Source organism: Podarcis liolepis (genome assembly GCF_965112155.1).
Source record: "Podarcis liolepis genome assembly, chromosome: 5".
NCBI lineage: Eukaryota > Metazoa > Chordata > Lepidosauria > Squamata > Lacertidae > Podarcis > Podarcis liolepis.
The window spans coordinates 67,225,094-67,248,457 of NC_139556.1; the positions used below are offsets into that span (position 1 = coordinate 67,225,094).

Consider the following 23,364-nt stretch of genomic DNA (forward strand, 5'->3'; position numbering starts at 1 on the left):
TCTGTTTCTGGGTGCCTTTCTAAAACAGAAGGTTGCTTTCATCTCAAGGTCTGTTCCATTCAAGTTTCACTGTGTCCGCCTCCTGCTTCTCTTTTCTCTTTGGCACAGATACCTAGGCCTCCAAGTGGGTTACAAAATCATTGGCATCCTTCTCTTAACCGTCATCGGCTGGAGGGTGACGAAGAACAAGGAATACAACGTGCAAGACAAAGCCGCCGGCCTAGTATAGCGCCGCAACCAGACCCATCTCAATGGCCATTTAGTTCCATGCCTGTATTTACTAACAATACTCGGCCTTTGTGCCTTTTGTTTTTTAAAAATAAACATAAAACTGTAAGGGAACCATTTCATATTAGCAGCTGGACTTTTAAAACTCTGCATTATCAGCATCTGCCGTGGGTAGCTCAGCTTAAAGGGACATGTTGTCAAATGAAGAACAAACAGGACTCTTGGTGACCAAGCACCTAATCAGTGTTAAAAAGAGCCAGTGCAGCCGGCTAACCTTTTCAAGAGGCAGCTGCCTTGAAAATCTCCCCAGGCCTCGGAAAGAAAAAGGGGCAGCCAGCAAATTACAGCGAGGGAAGCCATCTTTGGGATTGAGAGTACGCACTCTGCAGCCCCCGTGACAGGCTCAACGTGTGGAGGATTCCTCTGAGGAGATAGGTCAGATGGGTTGGAGGAAAAGCAAGCAGGTCCTTTGGATGGGAATGGCACACAAAAACTGATGAAGTTAAGAGAGCCGTGTAAATAGCATTTGAAGTTGGTGAGGAGCGACCATTTTTGTTTGCCAACGGCTCCCTGTATGGAACGACTCCAACAAGCATGTTACGTTATGCCAGGATTGACCAAGGTATGGAACAAGGAGGAGAGGCGGGGATTATAACTCTGCTTGGGCCAGCTCACTTTTGTGCCTTCTCTCTTCTCCCCTCTCCTCCGTTACACAGGTAGAGTGGACGTAAATTCCACTCAATGTATAAAGTTAGTTGTTGTGATATGTATATTGAATTTTTAAATAAAATCAACTTCCCCTGATTTCTTCACGCTTTTTATTGATCTCTATTTATTTGTGTATGTGTTTGAAGGAGTAGACTCCTAGCGTTCTCCTTGCCTCCAGGCCTTTCCGTTGCCATAGTGATGCCACGTCTGATCTTGGGATACATGGAATGGAGCTTATCAAAATTTCCATTCAGCGAATCCTCTCTAAAACAGATTGGCTTGTTTCAAATACAGGAAATTGCATCATATCTGATGATGAAAGTACCTTAGTTTCTTTATTTTTAAAATGAAAATACCTTGTGTTTCATTACTTTGCCCTCCAAAAAGGGGGAAGGGGGGAGAATTTGTTTACATTTTTAAGGCTCAAACAAACCAACATCTTTAACATCTCTGATTTATGGTAGATTAGGTATATTGAAATTTAGCCATTATAAACCAAAGTACCACTGGGTGGCACTATAACTTTTTTAGCTCACAGGTCTACCCTGTGAGATAATGTTCAAGAGGCACTGGAAGATGCAAGGCATTGCAGTGGAAGGCGGGGAGCTGTGTTGCCACTGATCTCCTCCCTCCCTGCCAGGACACAGGCCCAGATCTGAGGGAGGAGGTATCAGTGACATACCTTTCCTCAGGCACCAAAAGTTATCAGGCCGGCCCTGCTTACATGGGAGTCAGCCCCACTGAACACACTTCTGAGTAAACTTGTGTAATAGGTAAAGGTAAAGGGACCCCTGACCATTAGGTCCAGTCGTGACCGACTCTGGGGTTGTGCCGCTCATCTTGCTTTATTGGCCAAGGGAGCCGGCATACAGCTTCCGGGTCATGTGGCCAGCATAAGCCGCTTCTGGTGAACCAGAGCAGCGCACAGAAACGCCGTTTACCTTCCCGCCAGAGTGGTACCTATTTATCTACTTGCACTTTGATGTGCTTTCGAACTGCTAGGTTGGCCGGAGCTGGGACTGAGCAACAGGAGCTCACCCCGTGGCGGGGATTTGAACCGCCGACCTTCTGATCGGCAAGTCCTAGGCTCTGTGGTTTAACCCACAGCGCCACCTGCGTCCCTCTATCTTGTGTAATACTGCACTGTTAATGCCTTTTGTAAAACAGAAAATGTTTGGGTGAAAAGACCAGTGTTTGTGGGCTGGGAACTTTGACTTAGAGCAGCCTTTGCCAATCTGGCCCCCTCCAGATGTTTTAGACTACAATTCCCATCAGCCTCTGCCAGCATGGCTCTTACATGAGCTCAGCTGCAATCCCTAAGAACAAAAGGGTGGAAAAAAAGAGAGCAGCGTGTTCTCTCCATTCTTGTACATTGAATTCCTCTGGCAAATTAGTATGAAAACCGTGTTTTCCTCAAAGGAGGGATAGTTGTGCTTCCACCATCCTGTTGTTCTCTCCTGCAAGTCTGCAGTTCAATCTACTCAGTTTAACAAGATCACGTATCCCTGCCTTGATACTTAAGCCACCCTGGGTTCTGTTTTGATGAAGGTTTGACTGACGCCCAGGGCAATAAACGGACCTGTGAGAAGACTTTGCCTGAAGTTGTATAATTCAGGTCAGCAGAGTGCAGTTGTCTCCCTCTAGTGGCTAGTTTGCATATATTGCTGTGGATTGGTTTTGGGAGCATGTGAAGTTGCCTTGTACAGAGTCAGCCCATTGGTCCATTCTAGACTAATACTGCCCACTAATACTTGCTCCAAGTCATGACTTCAACCCCTCCTTCAAATCTGATCCAAATATTGATTGGAGAGTGAACGGGACAGGGTGAACAGAATCAACAGGTGACTGCTGGAGAACATCTTAATGGCCCGGGAAGGTATCTCCTTAGTCGGCCACTTCTCTGCAATTTCTCTAACAATCATCACAAAATAGTTTTACTTGGTAGTTTACTGGGGATACTTTTACTGGGTAGTTTGAGAGTCATTTTGGCAAAACGACCCATCTGTCTGTTCCCTTCTGCTCCTCCTCCTCCTCTGCATCCAATGCACTCTCACCCCTGGCTTGAGAAGCAGTGTACACACAACATTAAGCACAATTAATATCTATCCTGTTGTTTCTTAAGGGCGCATTTCATAGCAAGCAAAGCTGGGGACAGGCTGCCACCATTTTCACATCATTGGTGGGTAGGTCAGGGGTGGTGGACATATTGCTCAGGGGCCATCAACCCTGGCTGGAGTTCTGATGAAATCCCCCCCCCAAGCTGCTATTTGCAGCATGAGGGAAGCCTCCATTGGTACCATGACTGAGGTGGCGAGAGAGAGTTAAACTCCCCCTGCCCACCTCCTGCAGTCCCAGTGTTGTTCAGACTCCTCACTCATAAACTTAACTTTTTGTCCTCTTTGTGCCCTTGTATGAGAAAGTTTTATAAGCTGGCATGTTCCTATTGACCAGACAGTTAGTGTGTGTAGGGGACAGTTGGTGCGGACAGAGAGAGGTTTCTTTTCCCTTTCTCATAACTCTAGAATCTGGCGACATCCAATGAAACTGGAGGTTGAAAGAATGAGGACAGACAAAAGGAAGTACCGGTACTTCTTCACACAAGCACCTAGTTCATCTATGGAACTCGCTCCCACAAGGTGTAGTGAATGGTCACCAACTTGGGACAACTTTGAAAGAATAAACCAATTCCTAGAGGACAATGCTGTCAAGAGCACTAGCCATGATATGGCTATGTCCCCCTGCTGGAGGCAATCAGCCTCTGAATACCAGTTGCTGGGAAATGACTCAGGTCCTGCCTGTGGTTTCTCATATAGGATCTGTTTTCCAGATGAGAACAAGATACTGGACAAGTTGGGGGTTTGGCCTGATCCCGTAGGGCTCTTCTTGTGCTCTTGTGACAGTGTTTAGGCTATGCAGTCGGTGGCCCCCTTTATCCTCAGAGCCTCCTCTGGCTGATTTGATGAGAGCCTAGAAGACAAGGTGCCAAAGACTGGCTGCTGGAGGTCTGGGTTCAAGAGCCACCCATCCCACCCATTTTCAAGCTGCCTATAGAAATTCGCACCACAGTTAACATCTAAGATAATCTTTTCTGTATCCTTAGAATGGGAGAGCCTGGAATTGAATGACCTTTGAGCAACTTCCAGCCCTATATGCATGGCCATGACTGATTGGCCTCTCCTTTCAAGCTCCAGCAGATGCCACTGCCCTTCTTCACATCCCAAAGGCAAAGTTTTGCTTACTCAGAGTCACAAGAGCTTTTTAGGCATATATTTATAACCAGTCAATCATAGCAACTCACTTAACCTTCTTTGCATTTACTCGTCTCCTTATGATTTTTGCCAGCTGTTTCTTTCCCCCATGAGCACCCGCTATTATTATGGCTTGGGTTGTTTTGGGGGCTTTTTTGCCGCAGAGCAATAGGAATAAAATTGCAGAGGAAACTGAGCATCAGCCAGTAGCTCATTTCCAACTGTGATTTGTTTCCAGGTGCATTTGGCTGGCTGGCTGGCTGGTTGGGTTTCTAAGCCTTTTAGGAAAGCAAATTTCACAAACCTGCTATTGGGAGGATCCGTGATGAATCCAAATTATGTAGGCTGTAACTTAAGGGAGGACTGAGGAGCCTGTGGCTCTCCAGATGATGCTAGACTACAGCTCCCATCATCCTTGACTGTCAGCAGTGGGTGTGAGGTCAGCAGTCAATCACACGGCATCAGTGAAATTAACTCTTTATTCAAGGAAACCAGGTTGACTCAGGAGGCTGGGCCCAGTGAACACAGCAACTTGTCCTGGTAGATCTTGCTCCTATGAGGCAGTTGTGGGGACTGAAATTCACACCTTCCCATAGCTCTCTTCCCCCAGATCCTTCCCAAGCAATCTGAGACGCCATAGCCATGCCTGTCTCTGCGCCTACCTCTTCATACCTCTTCTGGTTTTGGGAGACCAGGGGAGGGGGGAACTAGTCGCAGCAGGAAGGGGAGACACCCCGGTTTCTTCACCAGCCTGACTAGTGAAGAAGAGCCTCCACTTCTGGGACTGCTCTTTGTCATGGCCGCTCACTGCTCACTGCTCACTACACCCTGTTACCTCTCCAGCTTCCGATGCCTCTTCCTCCCAGTCTTCTCCCTCTGACCACTCATCACTGTCCCACCACCAATCCCCTGGCTCTGAGTCTTCTTCCCCTGGGAGTTCCTCAGCTGGTGCCTCCCAACACTCCTCTGCATCCAGCCAGTCTATGACATTGACCATGGACCCTGCTGGCTGGGGGCTGATGGGAGATGGAGTCCAATAACACCTAAAGACCACTGTGTTGGCTACCCCTGACCAAGAGGCCCACAGGTTCCCCATCCTTTATTTGGGGGAATCATGACAGTTGCACTGTACATAGCCTATAAAAGTTTCTAGCCCAGATATGCCCTGAAAATACAAGGTCTAGGTGTGGAGAGGAGAGTCTGCTACCTTGAGGCTTCGCATAGAAAGGAAAAGCCCCTCAACTGTAACTTCTTCCATCATTGCTATAGTGAAAAGGAAAAGCCACAGCTATTCAAAATTTTGTTATGTGCTTAGGAGGGTCTGTCTGGATGATACACTTAGATCCCTTCCAGGAATGTGATCCCGTATCAAGTGAAGGTTAGAATCTAGAAGAGGCTGCTAGGCTAGTCAGACAAGATTTTTTTGGTAAGATAATAGCCTTAGCCGACCACACCAGTGTTCCCATCAGCTCCCCAAACAATGGCCTATTTTGCAATAGCTACACCTAAGGGATAGGGCTCTCCTGGAAAGCAGGTAGGCATTTTCCGCACCTCATTCACCTGACTGGATGCCACAACACATAGGATCAATAACAACAGACCGGTATGGCGGTGGTACGTGAGAGCGGCTGATGCTGAAGACCAATTTTTGCCAGTTCTGGCCTGCTGCATCTCTTAGATGCAGGGTTTTCAGGCAGATCAGACAAGACCTTAATATGCTTGCTAAACATGTACTGCTAAATATTATAAATCTAGCAAGCAGACACGAGCTCATTCATCAGTCAGATGGGCCTAGATCTTATTTGGCAACTACTTGAGGTTTTAAAAAGTACTTTTACTTTGAGGCAGGCCTGGTTACTTGGGACATGGCAATTTGGTGAGCTAAAAATCATTTAGTGCTTTTTTCCAGGGGTTACTCAAGGGTATGCAGTACCACCCCCTCATTCTTTTTTTGTTTTGTTAAAAAGTGTGGCACTTACTGTAACAATTGCATGGTGAGAACCATCACCTATTTTTCTAGGGGGGGAGAGCACTGTTTAGGACTTCACAAGCTGTTTTAACTTTAAATTATGATGATATAGTCCTTTTGGAGTGCTGGTTTTAGTGAGTTTTAAAACTGCAAGTGGGACCTGCTTTGAGGGGTTTTTTTTAAAAAAAACCAACAGCAATCAAGCAGTGTATGCATTTTACGAAATAAATAAATTAAAGGCACTTAGGTCTTGTGTGGAGCTCAGAATCTAGCAGTCTGGGTTCTGCAAAGTATACTGTAATTTAGTTTGTAGAGGAACTGGCTTCCCAATAAAATGCTGCTTTGTGATTTTACAAGCTTTGCTCATGGGCAGCATGGTTGAGATAGTAAGGAATACTGGAGGCTTCCTTAGCGCAGATCAGACTGTCTAGCCCAGTACTGGCAATGCAGCGGTTATCTGGGGTCTTCAGCCTGTCTTATTCCCATCACCTGACACCTGGCCCTTTTTAAATGGAGATGCCAGGAACTAAACCTGGGACCCCCTCCAGCCCCCTCCCAGATTTATTCCTATCTAGGAAACTTCAATGAAGAACAAAGCCAAAATCGTAAGATCATATTTCAAAGTGGGAGGATGGAAAGATCAGCCTTTAAAATTAGAAGTCGGTCATTCAGGGTTGGAAGGAAGGTTCTGGTCTGAATTAACATCCAGGTCCCAGTTTTGCTATAGTAGATGTCTTTCGAAAAGCAAAGTCACGATACTGCAACCTCACATTCTCATCTGAATAATAATACTGCCCTCTGTCCTTGACAGGGACTGCTAAGAGCACTAATAAAGTGAATTAAAGCACTCTCCCTTTTTACTGATGAAAATGCACTCTCCAAGAGCTTGACGCCATTGCTTCCTTCGCAGGGTCATTCCTGAGTGCTTCTTCAACAAACATTAGGACCAACTGATCAGGGGGGTATAAAAAGTGAGGCACAATACATTTTGGCACCTGAGGCGAACCTCAAAATGGCGCCCCCACTCCCTGCCAGGGAAGAAGGAGCGAGTGATGAAATAACACCAGGAACAAGGGGGAAATAAAGATCTAAATCCGGGATCTGCTGTCCTTGTGGTGAATGTGTGGCAGAAGCAAGGGGCCAGGGAGGAGACAAGCAATGTACCTGTATGGGGTTTGGTGCTGCTCATGAAGCAGGAACCAGAAAGAGGAAAAGAGGACGGGTCAGAGCAGCCAGAGGTGGAGGTGCAGAATGTGTCAGACGCAGAAGAAGAGGCTGTCCAGGTGAGGTGTGAATCCCCACCATCCATTGCCCTGTCTCCTAGAACCAGGTGGCGCTTGAAGATGGAAGAACAGCGATGGCTTCTGTGTAAAAGCCTCAGGTTACATGCGCAAACCCCATCAGATGAGGGTTCATAAGATTGGGGGGGGGAGCATGGTCCCACTGTTGCTGCAACTGCTTCACAGGGCACAGACCTGGAAACAGCTGCCTAGACCTGGATGCTAGAAGCATATGTGTCTGCGATACCTTAAGAGCTGCTGTAAGTAAGCGCATTTGACGATAAAGAATTGCTATCAGACCCTTCCTTGGCCGGAGGATGCTCAACACATGCAAGCATTTGCTTGATCTCTTGAACCGAGTCTCTTGTTTTATTTGCTGTGATTTAATGGGATTGTTTTAACCACGTATTTTAATTGTGGATGTTTATATGGTACAATTTTATTGCGCATTTTAATTTGGCGCATTTTCAATTAAGTATTTTAATAATGTTGTGTAACTGGTTTTTATATTCTGTAAACTGCTTAGAAGCCTCTTTTCGCATCAGTTGTACATTTGTGTACATATATATATGTCCCCCTCTGAAGCCATCTAAGCCAGGGACCAACATCATATCTTGTGGCAGTGTATTCCACGAGTTCACTATGCATTGAGAGTGTTTTCTCTGTGGAACCACAGGGTCCCCATTGCAATACTGGCCACCCTATTTTCAATCACTTTCCTAATAATCCCTCACACAGAAATGGACTTCGTCACTATTGCAACATGTGACATTTTCACTGAGTTATACACAACCCAAAATATTGCCAATATATGCTGGGAGTGTTTTACCACAATGAGCATCATTTTGCTTATATATGAACCTCATTTGCCCTTTTGTTTGGCAGGATAGTTTTAGGCAGGGACAGGGAACCTGTGGCTCTCCAGATGTTGCTGGACTACCATTGGCTGGCTGGAATTGAGAGTCCAGTAACATTTGGAAGGGCATAGGTTCCAGTGCTTTTAGAGATCTTCATGGACCACGTGGGTTTACTCTATCCAGAATAAATTGTGGCGGAACACAATTGAGCAGCTTCACTGCTCACCCTAGTGCCCAGCCTCAGATCATTTATGAAAAAATAGCACCAGCTGCAATATAAATCTCTACTTCCTTTGCATCACCTTTCTCCCCACCCCCGTTGCCTTCACTTTTCACACTTTGGTTAGCGGCTTTGTTAAAACCTCAAAAGGAGCCCCTGGTATCAAATCCCTGCCAAATGACTTCTATCAATATGTTTCTTCACACTCTCAAACAATTCTGATTGGTGAGTCAGGGGCAATTTTCCCTTTGGTGAAGCAATGCTGAGCCCTCTTCACTGTTCAGCAAAGCTTGTTCTTCAGTATGTGCAATGATTCTAGCTTTATTAAAGCTTTTTCACCAGTTAGCGCAGAACATACTTTAGACTAAGGATCAAACTATTCATGCTTTACAAACAGCATGCTTACACCTTGGGTTTTTTTAAAGAGAGCTCTGATAGGAGCAAAGAAATGATATGCCTATTAGGGTCCAACTGCATGCAGTGTTATTTAAACTTTTGCTTTGAAGGAAAAGCAGCCACACAGCGTCCTGATCCATCACCATGCTTCTTATGGGAGCCAGTGTGGTGTAGTGGTTAAGAGTGGTGGACTCATAATCTGGTGAACCAGGTTTGATTCCCTGCTCCTCCACATGCAGGTGACCTTGGGCTGGTCACACTTCTCTGAAGTCTCTCAGCCCCACTCACCTCACAGAGTGCTTGTTGTGGGGGAGGAAGGGAAAGGAGATTGTTAGCCGCTTTGAGACTCCTTCGGGTAGTGATAAGGCGGGATATCAAATCCAAACTCTTCTTCTTCTTATCTGTATGTGAACCCTACATCAGTTTTCAGCCAAAAATCTCCCCCAAAGGTGGCATGATATGGGACTAACAGAAGTAGGCTCCCAGTCAGGACTGAGAGCACATTAAAAACCTTCCACTCCTTTGGAAAGGAGGCCAATTTTATTTGTAGAGGAAAGCTATGTGGAGCAAAGCCCGCTGGAAACCAGTTCTGGTCCCTGTACAACTCTGATGGAAACTTACGGTCCTGAATTAAACATGGGTGCCACTGCCAATCCAACATTCCCTTGAAGACTTGGAAGGAGACCAACATATGTGTACACATGAAGCATCATGCCAAATGTCAGCTGAGTACCAGAAGCTTCAGCTCCTAATTTCTCTAATCTTTATCCTATCTCTATGCTGGAAACAAAAGAAAACTGGGAGCTGCACTCCCTCCCCACTTTTATGACCATGCTTCCAGACACATTTTCACCATTTGCTAGGCATCTTACTAGTAAATACATATATAATTCACAAAGAGCACAAAACTTGAGGAAGCTCCTGGATCTATTTCAGAAGATGATCTGGCACTCATGAAAAGAGATTGTGGTCTGAATATTTGGGGGTAAGGAGAAGGACCTAATAGTGCAGACTTAAGCCACTGAACATGTCTCCTTAGTTCATCACTCAAGTCACTTTCAATTATACTGATCAAAGCATATGGCAAAATGCTGGAAAGAGTCTTTTGCTGGCTGAGGATAAGATTACCTAAAATTAAGGTTACCAGATTTTTTTTCAATGAATCCGGGGACACTTTTCAACTTCCTACTAAATAGATGGATTTTGTCAGGGGACTGATTTGTAAATTCGGGGACTTCCCTGGGAAACAGGGACGTCTGGTAACCTTACCTAAAATATGCATTTTCCTTTACAATCTATCATTGTGTTATTGTTTTTAAAGTATATTTGTTCCTGTAGCCTGCAGGAAACAAACAATGAAAGAAAGCATATATTTGTGCTTTCCCTATGATGCCAGAGCCCTTAGGAATCTTCAAGCAGCATAGACAAGCCCATTTACCAGTAGCTTTCTCTTTAAGTGGGGAAACTGTGTGGCCAAACACTGTTGCACTCCAGGCTCGGTCAGTCCTGGGTAATGTGGCCAATGGTCAGGGCTGACAAAAATCAAAGTCCAAAAACAGCATCTGGAAGGCTGCAGGTTCCCCAGTCCGGCCTGACAGTGAGCCCAAAACCAAATGGATGAATTGTGCATGATCCAGAATAATGTTTTATCTTAATCTGTTGCCCAAGTTTCACCACGAGATGTAGAATAAACAACGATATCATTATTCAAAGGAAAATGGTGCATGCAACCAGGATTCTTTGTAAGGATGAGATATCACATGAAGACACTTACTGGTTGCTGTAAGGTGTGCAGGAGATGGGAAGCAGCTTTTAGTTCTCCATCCTACCCTTTCCATGGCAACCTTACAGCCTTTGCTTTGCTAAGTCCTGGCAGAATCCTAAGAAGGGGGGGACAGGAAACACCTGTGACTTATTGGGTGACACCTAGCTGTAGGCTATTAAATAAGCACCTTTTGGGGTGCTCTTCTGGGGTTATGACAATGGTGCCACCCCTTTACTGTTTATTTTATTTTGCTTTTATTGGGTTGTGTTTGACTGATGGACACTCCTTGGCAAGAGAGAGGCATTCCTTTAGGAAGGGTATATTTGACTTCTAATATATCTTCTTATGCTTAAATTAGGGGAAGGCAAGCAAGGTTCAAGAGGCTTCTATCCTAGAATGCACCCTTACAGGACTGGTGGGTGAGTGAGTGTGGATTCGCTTATTGTCGGATTCTGTGATTGGGGGCTGCTAGTATTGCGTGGGAAGAAAAGAATAATTCTGGCAGTTACAGGACGGGGAAATATAGTATAGAGTGAGTAGGGAATTATGATAGAAGATGGACAGGTGTCTGTTAGCCAGCCCTTTCTCTTTCTGTGATTTTGGGGTACCTAGTCATTCTGCTACTGTGCCCACCAGCCAGGATGTCTCATTGCACTGCCAAATCAGTTCACAAGAAGTCCTTGCCCAGCCATGATTATTATTTTTAACCTGTTTGGGATTTTCTTATTCTGTATTTTATAATTGATGTTTTTAAGGATTGCAAGCCACCTCGAATCCCAACTTGGGAGAAAGGCAGGATATAAATATATCAAGTAAATACAATACAATACCTAAATTATATAAATACAGTTCATAATCATAAGCAATACATAATGAAGCCATGCTAAGCAGCAATGACAAATTATACACCATTTCATTCAGGCAATGAAATCCGCAACCCCTGCAAAATGCAGTCTCATAATAGACTTACATTGGGTACAGCTATAAAATGCACTACCTAACAAAAACAGCCTTGAGAAAAATGAGGGAGAGGAAAATCAGCAGCAGGATATCTAAAGGGCAGAAATAGTGCACAAGTGTCTAAACTCTGTACAGAATTAGCTCATAACTCCACCCCCACCAAAAATGACAGTTCCTTCCCTCCCAGCTCCCAGCTTCCCTTTCCTATTTTTTATTTTTTATTATTTATTTACCACCCTATACCTGGAGGTCTTAGGGCAGTTCCAGCCTCTCACCCTGAGAGATCTCCACTTTCCTGTCTTTCATTCAAGGTCCTCCCACTATCTCTCTGCCCCTTCCATGAGGATGTAGATCTTGGGCCCTGATGGCATCCCAGAAATGAAGACACCAAAGGGGTAAAATGCAGTATGTACGGTAGTTCTTTGTCCACCCTGCCCTGTCAACACAGAAGATGGTTAGAAACATTACTTAGTGGCCTTATAAATAACCAGACCATTGGTCTATCTAGATCAGTATTATCTTTTGGTCTTCAACTGGTGGGTCAGGTAAAGGTAAGGTAAAGGGTGCCCAGTGAAAGGTGACTATGGGGTAGTGGGTCTGGTCCCTGGTGGGTCACAACAGGAGCACTCCTACCATGCTAAAGGAAAAGGTAAATGGACCCCTGACCATTAGGTCCAGTCGCGGAGAGCCAGTGTGGTGTAGTGGTTAAGAGCGGTAGACTCGTAATCTGTGGAACCGGGTTTGCGTCTCCGCTCCTCCACATGCAGCTGCTGGGTGACCTTGGGCTAGTCACACTTCTCTGAAGTCTCTCAGCCTCACTCACCTCATAGAGTGTTTGTTGTGGGATAGGAAGGGAAAGGAGAATGTTGGCCGCTTTGAGACTCCTTCGGGTAGTGATAAAGCGGGATATCAAATCCAAACTCTTCTTCTCTTCTTCTTTTGGGCTTGCAGTGCTCATCTCGCTTTATTGGCTGAGGGAGCCGGCGTACAGCTTCCGGGTCATGTGGCCAGCATGACTAAACCGCTTCTGGTGAACCAGAGCAGTGCACGGAAACGCCATTTATCTACTTGCACTTTGACGTGCTTTCGAACTGCTAGGTTGGCAGGAGCCAATATACCATGCTAATATACAGTAAAATATTAAGAAATGCATGTTTGGGTTGAAAGTCGTTGCTGGTTCTGAAAAGTTTGACGATACCTGATCTGCACCAGCTGCCCTCCAGACCTTGCCAAACTACTGGCCCCATCATTCCTCACCATTGGCTGATAGGATTTTGGGCAACATCTGGAGGACCCCCTGTTGGGCACCCTTGCGTGGCTCTGACTGGCAGCAGCTCTCCAGGATTCCCAACCTCTGCCTGCAGACGCCAGGGATTGAAGCAGGGATCATCTGCATGCAAAACGGGTGCTCAGTCGCCCCTGAACGAAGGTCCTTCCTTTGAAGAAAGGCAGCCGTCTAAAGCCCCCTTAAGAGTGGTGGGAATCCCTGGGAAGGATTTGTAGGAATCAAAGCGCAGCAAACCTAGCGGGAGGTTGCAATTCCGGATTAATGGACGTGGATTGCAAGGGGATGATCTCATCATCTGTCTCAGCCCAATTGCTCCCCCCCCCCCCGCAGAGACACACTTGTGGCTTCCTTCCCACCTGCTCAGCCCCAGCAGGTGCCGGTGGGCAGTGTGTGGGAGGGGGTGGGGAGGAGAAACACCTGCTGTGAGTGAGGCAGCGGCGGAGACGTAGTCGCGTGCTGGGCCCCGACGGGCGAGGTGCAGCAGGTCCCCCCCCGGCGCGGGCCCGCCCCCTCCAGACGGGCCCGCCCCTCCAGCAAGCTCGTCTTGGTACGTCCCCACCCGCGCCTCTCGCTCGCTCCCTCTCTCTCTCCTGCAGCACCGCATTGGCTTGCTGGCTGCTCCAGCATGACATCAGAGTAGCCGGGAAAGGGGCAGAGCGCAGGCGCCGCCGCGGACGGGAGAGGCGAGGCAGGGCGAGAGCCGACAGGGGCAGAGCCGGCTCCGGCATCTCCAGTAGCAGCAGCAGCAGCAGCAGCGCTGCTTCTCCGCCGTGGACGCGCGCCCTTGCCCGGCCACCGACGCAGGCTGCGCCCCGCTCGGGCGGCTCCCCCTCTGCAGAGCGCCCAGATCGCAGCCTGCCAGACGGGCCAAGGCGACCGGTCTCCCCGAGCCGACGGAGCCGCCTGCAGCCGCGCCCGCTTGCCCCCCCGCCTCCGCCCTGCCCTCTCCCCGGAGCCAGGCACCATGTCCGCGGGAGGAGACTTCGGCAACCCGCTGAGGAAATTCAAGCTGGTCTTCCTCGGGGAGCAAAGCGGTGAGTGGGAGCCGTCGGGCGCGGCGCCCTTCCTGGCCAAAGGGTGTGGGCGGCGGCGCCGGGTGCTGCGGCAGGTGCTTCTCGCGAAGCCCTCGGCCGCGAGGGGGAAGCGGTGGCGGAGCCTCCGGAGCGACGCCCCGCGCTCCGCAATGGACTCGAGGTGCCCGCGCTTGCCTCTTGCATTGCGGCAACTTCTGCCGGCGGGAGCGCTTCTGTCGCTGGGCGCCCGCCCGCCTCCCCCCCCCCCCTTTCCGGCTTTGCCGTCTGATCTGTGGGGCCGGGTGGGTGAGAACGCCGCTCTTGGGTGGTGCGGAGGGAGAGGATGGCCACGGAGAGGTGGGGTGGGCGAGGAGAGCCTTCTAGCCCAGGAATTGCTGCCTGCAGTATAGGAGGAGAAAACGGGAAGATCAAAGTGGCGCTGGAATGATAACGCGGAGCAGCTTTAGATCGCATGGGTTGGATGCCTTTTTGGAGAACTGAGTCTCCTCCCCCGCCCTTGTTGGGGATACAAGGAGACGATAATGTGCCCTTTTTTCGACTGGGGGGGGGACCACCACCTTTAGAAAATAGATGGGGAATGGGGGGGGGAGGTGTCGAAGTAGCCAGCCCAGGGCTATCTGAAGATGTCATCTCTCTTCTCTCTCCCTGCCCACCGTGCAAACAGGCAAATTCCTAACGAGGCGTATTTTTTCTGTCCCCCCCCCCCAAGGATTTGCGCAAATAAAGAAACGAGGCCCGGGACACACCCTGCTGCTTGCCAAGACTGAGTCTTCCCCTCCCCCCCTCCCTATTAAAACCCAGTGGCTAGATAGATACCTGCCCAGGCTCTGAAGGCAGAGCCAATAGCCAGCACCACCTGAAGATGCTCTCTCCCAGCTTTCCATTTCTGGCCCCCATCCCTTCACTGGTCCAGAGGTCCCCAGCTAGCTGAGATGGGAGGAGAGTAGCCAGAACCCCTTCTGCATGTGTGTCCATCTGCCTGGTCCAATTTGCAACCCCAAGGGGGATCAGAGGGGCAGCTGCCCCAGGGCTGAAACCTCAGCCTCCAGGATCTGTTTTGCTTTACTTTCCTAGGCATTTCATGGACTCGACTTTAAGTCTCTTACAATATTATAGCTTACAATAAAAAAAGGATATAGCAGTTCTCAATGAACATTCTCCTCCTCCTCTCTCCCTTTGCCCAATTCAGAATCTGAATTTCACCTCTGGAATGTGTGAAATCTTGGAGTGCCTCTGAATGTATACAGCCCTGCTCTTCATCACATCAAAGATCCACCTGTTCAGGCATCTCACTTCCCATAGGGTAGACTAGTGTCAGGTGCTTCTGGGAAGAGCATCAGAAGGCCCCTCCCACTATTTGCCCTCCTGGCAAATGACATATTGCCTATGAACCTGATGTGCCTCCCCAACTCCTCTCCCGCTGCTGGGTAGCCACATACATGACCCTATGTTTGGGGAGCAAGCTTTAAGATGTATGAAGAGCTTGCTGAACTAGGCCAGTCACCCAGATGGCTGCAGGAAGCCCCCAAGCAGTGCATGGGCACCATAGCACTCATTCACCTGTGGTAGCAACTGGTATACCTAGCAACTGGTTTTCAGAGGCATACTGCCTCACACAGTGGAGGTACAACATAGCCAATGTGGCGAGTAGCTGTTGATAGCCTCTTCTTCCAATAATTTGTGTAATCCTTTTCTAAAGCCATACAGATTGGTAGCTATCCGTGCCTCCTGTGGGTGTGAGTTCCATAGTTTAACAATGCTCTGAGTGAAGGAATGCTTTCTCTTCTCTGTCTTGAATTTTCCAGCATTCAGCTTCATTGGATGTCCAAGGGTTCTAGTATTATGAGAGGAGAAAAACATTTTTTTATCCACTTTCACCATACAGCGCGCAGAGAGAACTTCTATCGCATCTCCTTTTATACTTGCCTTTTCTCTAAACCAAAAAGTCCCAAACATTGCAACCTTTTCCTCATAGAAGTCTCACTCAGAAGTATTTGGAGAGGTATCTTGTCAAAAGCTTTTAGAAAGTCCAAGTAAACTATGTCAACTAGATCACCTCTATCAATATGCTGGTTGACACTCTCAAAGAACTTTAAGAGGTTCTTGTGATAGGACTTACGCTTGCAGAAGCCATGCTTGCTGTACTTCAGCAAGGCTTGTTCTTCTATGCTTTCTCCATTTTACCTGGGACAGACATTAAGCTAATAGGCCTGTAATTTCCAGGAGGCTCCCAGATCTCTTTTTGAAAAGTGGTGTTACATTGGGTACTTTCCAGTTTGGGGGTATGAAGACTGATTGAAGGACACCTCCTTTTTTTTGTTAGAAGTTTTGAGCTCTTTGGGAACTCTCAGGTGCCATCCGGAATTGGCGACTTGTCAGTTTCTATTTTGTCTTAGGCCTAGACTTCCCCTCTAATCACTACTATCTGCCCCGCAGTTCCTAACACATGGTATATTTCCTGATCTGCAGCATACACTTTAACTGAGCTTCCAATACTGTGTTAAACAACTCCCAAACATTTTGAAGTAATTTGACCCTCTTGACTTTGCCTTTCAGCTTCCTTACCTGTCCCCTCATTGGGGGATGTTTCATGTTCTGAAGTCAAATGTGACCATGTTGGATTTCCTTGGCATGTATGTTTAGTTTAATAGCACTATGGACACTGCTCCCAACTGGCTCAATAACTCTTATTATCTCACATCAGGCCCTGGGTGCCACTCAAGATTTGGTCCAGGGTCATTGCCCCTCTAGTTGGTTCTGTGACCAATTGTTCTAGGACTCAATCATTTAGGGTTCTAGAAATGTTATCTCTTTCTCATGACTGGAACACATATGTAAACTATCTATGTGAGGGTAGTTGAAGTCACCCATAACTACAACATTCCCTCTTTTGGATACTTCCTTGATACCATTTCAATATCTCCCTGAGCATTTTGATCAGGGGGATGAAAGCACATACCAGTACTAAATTACTTTCAGGGTCCTGTATCACCACCCACAATGACTCTGTATAGGAATATGCCCCTTTTGGCATACAGAGCTACACCATCTATAGACTCTATATCTGGAGATAACCATGTCCTACTGGTTCTCTTCATTTCACTATGTTTCCGTTATGCTTGCTATGTTGATTCCATCCTCTAAAACCAAGCATTCCCAGTTCACCATCTTGGCTGAGAGACTTCTAGCTTTAGCTCCCTTCAGATGTCTTTGGCATTTTCGTGTTGACCTGTGGTTCTTTGGACCCCCTGAATTGCTATCTGAGGCAGCTGCCCTCAAAATACTTAGTTCTTCACCTCCCCCATTTAAATTTTTATCAGTTTTGCAGTCTTCAGCACTGGATCCTCTTCAGCACCTGCTAACTTTCTACCTGCGAGGGCATGGTTTCAAGGACGTTTGAGTTCCACAGCTTGCAACTCTTTCAAGAAACTAAGTAGTGTCTACTACAAGAAAGGAAGGGCACTCATCTCTGTAAACACAATGGTCAGAGGCTTAATCAGGCAAGTGGTGTGGTAGGCCGATTCATTCTTAGCTCCATCCCATTGAACCTTTCCCTTTTGAAATTTAGTACACTAATGTTCATCTTCTTGATCAAATGCTTTTAAACCATTGCTTCCTATTTGTGTGTCTTTGTTAGGTGTCCACATCAGGAGCTCTTTCCATTAGTGCATATCTCTAATGAATATGCTGTTGTAACATTTTTCCTTGGAATAAATGCCTACCTAAACTCATTGAAACAATGCTGTAATCCCCTTGCAGCCCCCAAATCTATGACTATGTCATGAGGCACTTAAGTAGACTTGAAACTGGCTTATATTTGTAGTGCAGAAATGGCCACACTACTTCCTACTCTTCCAAATCAAGCTAATGTCCCTGGCATCATCTCTTGAGAATTAAGAAGGATCACTCCTTCTATACATGTGCTGGCCTTCTGCCAATATTATGACCTTCCAAGTGTTTTGGATTTTATTTCCCAGCACTTTGCTGGCTGGGGCTGATGGGAGCTGTAGTCACAAAATCTGGAGGACCCCAGACTTGCAGAGGCTGACTCATGCTGATTTATTTAAATAGATGCATATTTTAACATCTTGGTTTATCTTCATGGAAGAAAAAAAATCACTAAGCCATTCCTAGTTTGGTTTTCTCTTGTCTCTCCCATCTTTCAAAGAAGATATGAATGGGACAGTACAGTATTCCTTTTCCTTCAAGAAATCTTTTAAGCTAGTCAGACAATTGCAGGATGGCTTTCTTTCAAATACATTCCTTGTAAGGCTGCCATACCTTTTTCTGGGCTTGCTCCTTGTGCCATTAATAGCAGCTGGTATGAAGGTGAAGAAACCTTCTCTGCAGCTTGATCTCTATGTCAGTATAAGCTTTGCCTGCTAGATTCCTGCTGCTGATAAAAAGCACAGAAGCAAGCTCAGTAAAAACCACCCCATTGAGTTGCTTGCCATGTCCTCTTGAAGGCAATGTGCTGAAGAACGGCTAGTTCAAAATTTCTTTTTTAAAAAACAATAAAGGTGGAAAGACTCTCTTTTAAAAATGGACTATTTTTCTAGGTCAGGGATGGCTAATCGGTGGTCCCCCCAGATGCTGCTGGAGTTTAGTTCTCTTCAATCCTGACCATTGGCTCTGCTGGGCTGATAGGGGTTGGAATCCTGGTGTTTCCCTCATTCCTGTTCTAGAGGAACCAAATAGTTAGTCCCTTGATCCTTCCAATCTATGTGGTTCCTCCTTTCACTCAGGAGCATATGCCTATGGATGGCATTGAAGGTCTTCATAGCAAGGTAACAGATATATTCAGGGGCCTCCATCTCAAGCTTAATCTTTGGAAGCCCATAAACATGCAGCAGACATGAAGCTCAAAGCACAATGCAACAGGCAGATGCAACAGTCAGAGAAGACAGATAAGGGAGGAGAAAGCCAAAGCCAATTGCTCTAGCCTTTTTTTGCCCTGAGGACAGGTAATGGTGCTGTGAAACTGGGAGTGGGAGGCAGGGAAATAATCACAGATGGAAAAAATTGATCAGCTGAAAGTTCTTTTTTGATCAATAATATAAAACCAGCACAATTGTCTGAAACGCTGCTGCCTGTTTGGTGCCAAGGTCATTTGCCTTCTCTTCTCTGCAACGTGGTTTTTACGCAATGCATTCAGAATGCAGTTTGAATTGCACAGTTCCCTGTGAACCACGCCCACTGCCAACCATCTAGAGGGGGAAGTGCTTGCTGACCCACATATTGGCAGGACATCCTGAGGCTTTCTTAACTGATGCAAGAATCAGGCACAAAGAGATGAGTCTCTCCTGGCCAGGTCTCTGAGGCAGGTTAATGTATGATGGGGTGGAGAACTGGTGACCTGTGTTGTTGGACTCCAGTTCCCATCAGCCCCTGCCAGCATGGCCAGTGATGAGTGTTGTAGTCCAGTAATATCTGGAGGACCACAAGTTCTTCTTTACTGATGTATGGCATTATCCCCTGCTCCAGTAGATAGCGTGAAATGCATCACTACCTAGGAACAAAGACTCCACACTTTCCCTATAGATGTGGCGCAAAGTGTGTGCACATACCCTTAGAAATGCTCACTTTGAGCATCCTTTTGTTTAAGTCACACACAGCGAGGTGGATTCCCTGTTCCCCTGATCTGAATGAGCCTGCAGAGTTGATTTTTTGCAAGCATGTTTGTGTTTTGTTTTCAACCAGCTTTCCCCAAGCTGGTGCCCTCTATCAGTCCTGGCCAGCATGGACAATTGTCAGGGATAATGGGAATTATAGCCCAGTCACCTGGAGAGTATCAAGTTGGGGAAGATTGCCTTAGACTAGGCATCCCCAAACTCAACCCTCCAGCTGTTTTGGGACTACAACTCCCATCACCCCTAGCTAACAGGACCAGTGGTCAGGGATGATGGGAATTGTAGTCCCAAAACAGCTGGAGGGCCGAGTTTGGGGATGCCTGCCCTAGACCTTTAGCATTTGCAAAGCTGCATTTAGTTATACAGCAAGATGTATATCCTGTGATCTCTTTTATTACCAGCCTGCATGCTTGCATGTTCAAGTATCACCAAGTGCTCTTTAGTGGTTATTTGACAAACCATCTTATTCACTTAGAAGGAATTGTTGCTGTTTGATCCAGGCCACTGGCTAACTGCCAGATGGCTATGACTGTAGTCCTACACCCACTTGCCCACATTGAACTCAGTGAGGCCCACTTTTGAATAGACACGTATAGGATTGCTCTGTATAGCAATGTGTAGAAAGTAGCACAATGTTTGTAGCTCATTAGATAATACTGACCAAAGCAACTAGGCTATTTGAGTTGACTGTGCCTCCCAGTATCGGGAACCTTCGCAATGAACTGTTATTGATTGGAATATTAAGTGAGGGTTGATTAAAGCACTAACAAGCCTCATTTCACACTCTTAGTTCCTCCCACCCAATCTTATTTATAGTCGCCTCCATGCAGGTGACTCCTTGGTTCTATGTACTGTTCAGAGAGGAATTAATATAAAAATGGTGGGTAAGATGCTAAACTTTTATATAACCATGTATATGCCCTAGCAAGGGAAGTGGGGCTCAGGTTTTTGGAATGATTCTGAAAATTGAGTCTTTGCATGCACAGCACAGAGCTATTTATTAGGGTTGTGATGGTTGTGACATCTCAGGTTTTGGACCATTTCTTATAAAAAAAACACGTGATTTTTAGTGTGTGTTGTCCCAGAGCAGGATGCTTGGCAGGGCTTGATAACAAAGGCAACAAAGCAGGAAGATGGATTATTAGCAAGTTTGTGTCTTTTCTGGAAGGAAGAAGTATGATAGCCCTAAAGAAAAGGGGAAAGGGTTCCAACCTTCAGAAATGGCTGGCAATAGGACATGCTTGTGCTGTATATATTCCAAAAGCTTTTTTTGCACTGTATGGCTGTTGGGGATGATGACTCTCCTGAGGAGTGATGGTGGTGGAAGTCTGACCCCACAGACAAAAATACTCCTAGCCTGCCTCTCTCAGAGGTATGTGCAGCAGATATACTTTAGCTTTATACTCAACATGCTGAGCCAGCTTTCGGTCTGAGGTAAAGTGGCCTGTCATGTATCACCTCTTACAACGATGCGCTGCCTCAGGCATATTTGGCCACCACAGTAGCCTGGGAGTTGGCCTTTGTCTTGGTGCCCAATGTAGTGCTGCTCCAGGAAATGATTACTTCAGTTTCTATACCACCCTTCACCTGAAGATCACAGGGTGGTTTACAATATGAAAACACAAAAATGCATACCATAATAATGAACAATAACATAGGCGCCGACTCCATGGGGCCTGAGGGGGCCCGAGCCCCCTCACAAATTCGTTTGGGGGGGCTCCGCCCCCCCAATAATTTAAGAAAATTATTAGGCACCTTGCCAAAAACTGTGCAGGGGACTCCGGCGCGCGCCTCCCAAAATGACCGGGAGCTCTTGAGAAGGGGCAGGCAGGTCGGTCAGTCAGAGGAAGACCCCCAGCGGCGGGACTTTAGAAAGGAATGGAGCCGCGGGGCCGAGGAACAGCGTATTCGTCGCCAGCGAGGGACCGGGGTGAGGGGAGAATGGAGGGGACGGGAGTTCCCGCCACCGGAGCAGGGCTTTTTTTCTGGGTTCGGCTAAGGTGACGTTGGTAGGAGGGGGTGGCCGCCTCCCAGCGCGAAGCCTGGGGAGGGCAGGCCGGTTCTTGCATGCAAAAGCACCACTGCCATCCTGCCGCCAGTATGGACTCCGGTATGGGCCCCCCCCCCCCAATATTTTTATAAGTCGGCGCCCTGAACAATAACAATAGCCTTCCACACACAGTTGAAAGGTGGCTTGTACAGGTGTGGGAGATCCAGGGCAAACATCGCTACTGCGGCCCTGGATGCCAGAGGGTGAAAACTGGCCCCTGAAGTATTGGAAATCAAGGTAATTTGTGGTACTTACTTGCTGTGAGGTCAAAATTCAAACCTTTAGTTTAATCACCAAATTGTAGACTCACCAGATATATTTCTATGGTGAACTTTTACACAGCTGATTATTATATCCTGCAGCTTGATAATTTGTGTGTATAGTGCTGATTCTGAAGGGCTGCTCTTAGATTTTATTCATATTAAGACTTTAATGCCTTTATTCTTTATGAAGTTGGCTACCTATAACACTGGCTGCATACAAACAAAATATTGCTTAAGTTGTGGGGATTACTCACATGCTGTGGTATGGTTTTCTCTAGGGTTGAGTTCTGGGGGAAACAGTTCTTTTGAATTTCCCAGAGAAACTGGGTGTGCACTGGGTGCTGACTGGCTGATGCCTGTAACGTCACGGATCCACAAACTTGCTTAGTTTCTCATTGGACATAACAGTTCTGGAACTTGTGGGGCGAGGCAACAAATGGTACTCTTTAATTGCATAAAGGTATGGATTGTGTTTTAAGTTAGCTATACAAGGCAGAAAGCATTTGGGGGAGGAAGCAAGACTGACAAACAGATTTGCATTCGAGCACCTGGTAAAGACCTATGTCTGACAATTGCAAGCATAGCCTTGCTAGTGTCTGCTTGTAGCACGTTTCTATGGGAATATTGTTCAGTGATGTGGCATAGCATAGCTGCTAGAGGTGAACAGCTTGTACTGCAAATTCAGCAAATGTGACTCAGGTGACTAGAACTAGAACTGCAGTATGAAAAATAATATCCAAATGTGTCCTGGGATATTTATTGCATGTCATGATGATTTTCAGGGAAGGTGCTCAGGGTGTGGCGGGAGTTGGGAATTGTAAGCTGTCAAAACCATCTTGTGGCACTAATGCCATTCACTTTTTTTCTTTAGCGATTACCAGTGTGGAGAGAAAATGTCCTGTTAGCTTACTTTAAACTCAATTTGTTGATATAATCTTATAAGTGAAGAAAAGACACCCACCCACTCCCATTATTGTGAATTTGCCCCTCACCTCTGATTTGCTCCATGATGATCAGAGTAATCAATACCTCTCTAATTTCTTTGGAGTAAACTGTGAGATGCCTTCACAGTATGGAACAGCACCTATGATTTGAAAGTAACTCAAGATGGATGCTTTATTACATTTTTAGCCCACCTTTCTACCAAGGAGTTCAGGGTGGTGTGCATGCTTTTCCTTTTCTCTGTTTTCTCCTTGCAACAACCCAGGCGAAGACTGGCTCACGGTCACCCAGTAAGCTTCATGGCTGAGTGGGTATTAAATCCCAGTCTTCTGGGCCCTAGTCTGACACTCTAAACACACTGGCTTTCAAGATAGTAAGGGGAGCATCCGAACACCTTAAGATATATTGACCTTGTGAATCAATTATTGATGTGGTGATCAGGATACATCCATTGAGGCCTTGCTTTTTGGCCTCTTGGTAAGATTTGAGAAATTCACAGATAGCAGGGGCAGGGCCTTTTTCATTA

The 23,364-nt window shown here is 46.7% G+C and overlaps 2 protein-coding genes and 1 long non-coding RNA gene across 4 annotated transcripts in view; 2 read left to right on the plus strand and 1 right to left on the minus strand.

Annotated features, from left to right (window-relative positions):
• SLCO2A1 (solute carrier organic anion transporter family member 2A1) overlaps positions 1–1,032 on the plus strand; it is a 59,128-nt gene extending 58,096 nt beyond the window's left edge. For both annotated transcript variants that reach the window (XM_083506444.1, XM_083506445.1), the window contains exon 14: positions 109–1,032. In XM_083506444.1, the coding sequence (XP_083362570.1) occupies positions 109–229 (121 nt within the window). In that variant the 3' untranslated portion in view covers positions 230–1,032. The remainder of the gene's footprint in view (positions 1–108) is intronic.
• Positions 1,033–22,239, minus strand: LOC310708397. The gene is made up of 4 exons (XR_014526996.1): positions 22,151–22,239; positions 15,514–15,787; positions 10,176–10,245; positions 1,033–1,200 (listed from the first exon to the last, which is right to left on the minus strand). It is a non-coding gene; the product is annotated as an uncharacterized lncRNA (long non-coding RNA).
• The window catches only part of RAB6B (RAB6B, member RAS oncogene family), a 61,415-nt gene continuing 51,605 nt past the window's right edge, over positions 13,555–23,364 (plus strand). Inside the window, exon 1 of the mRNA XM_083506654.1 lies at positions 13,555–13,953. Within this exon, the coding sequence (XP_083362780.1) occupies positions 13,884–13,953 (70 nt within the window). The 5' untranslated portion in view covers positions 13,555–13,883. The remainder of the gene's footprint in view (positions 13,954–23,364) is intronic.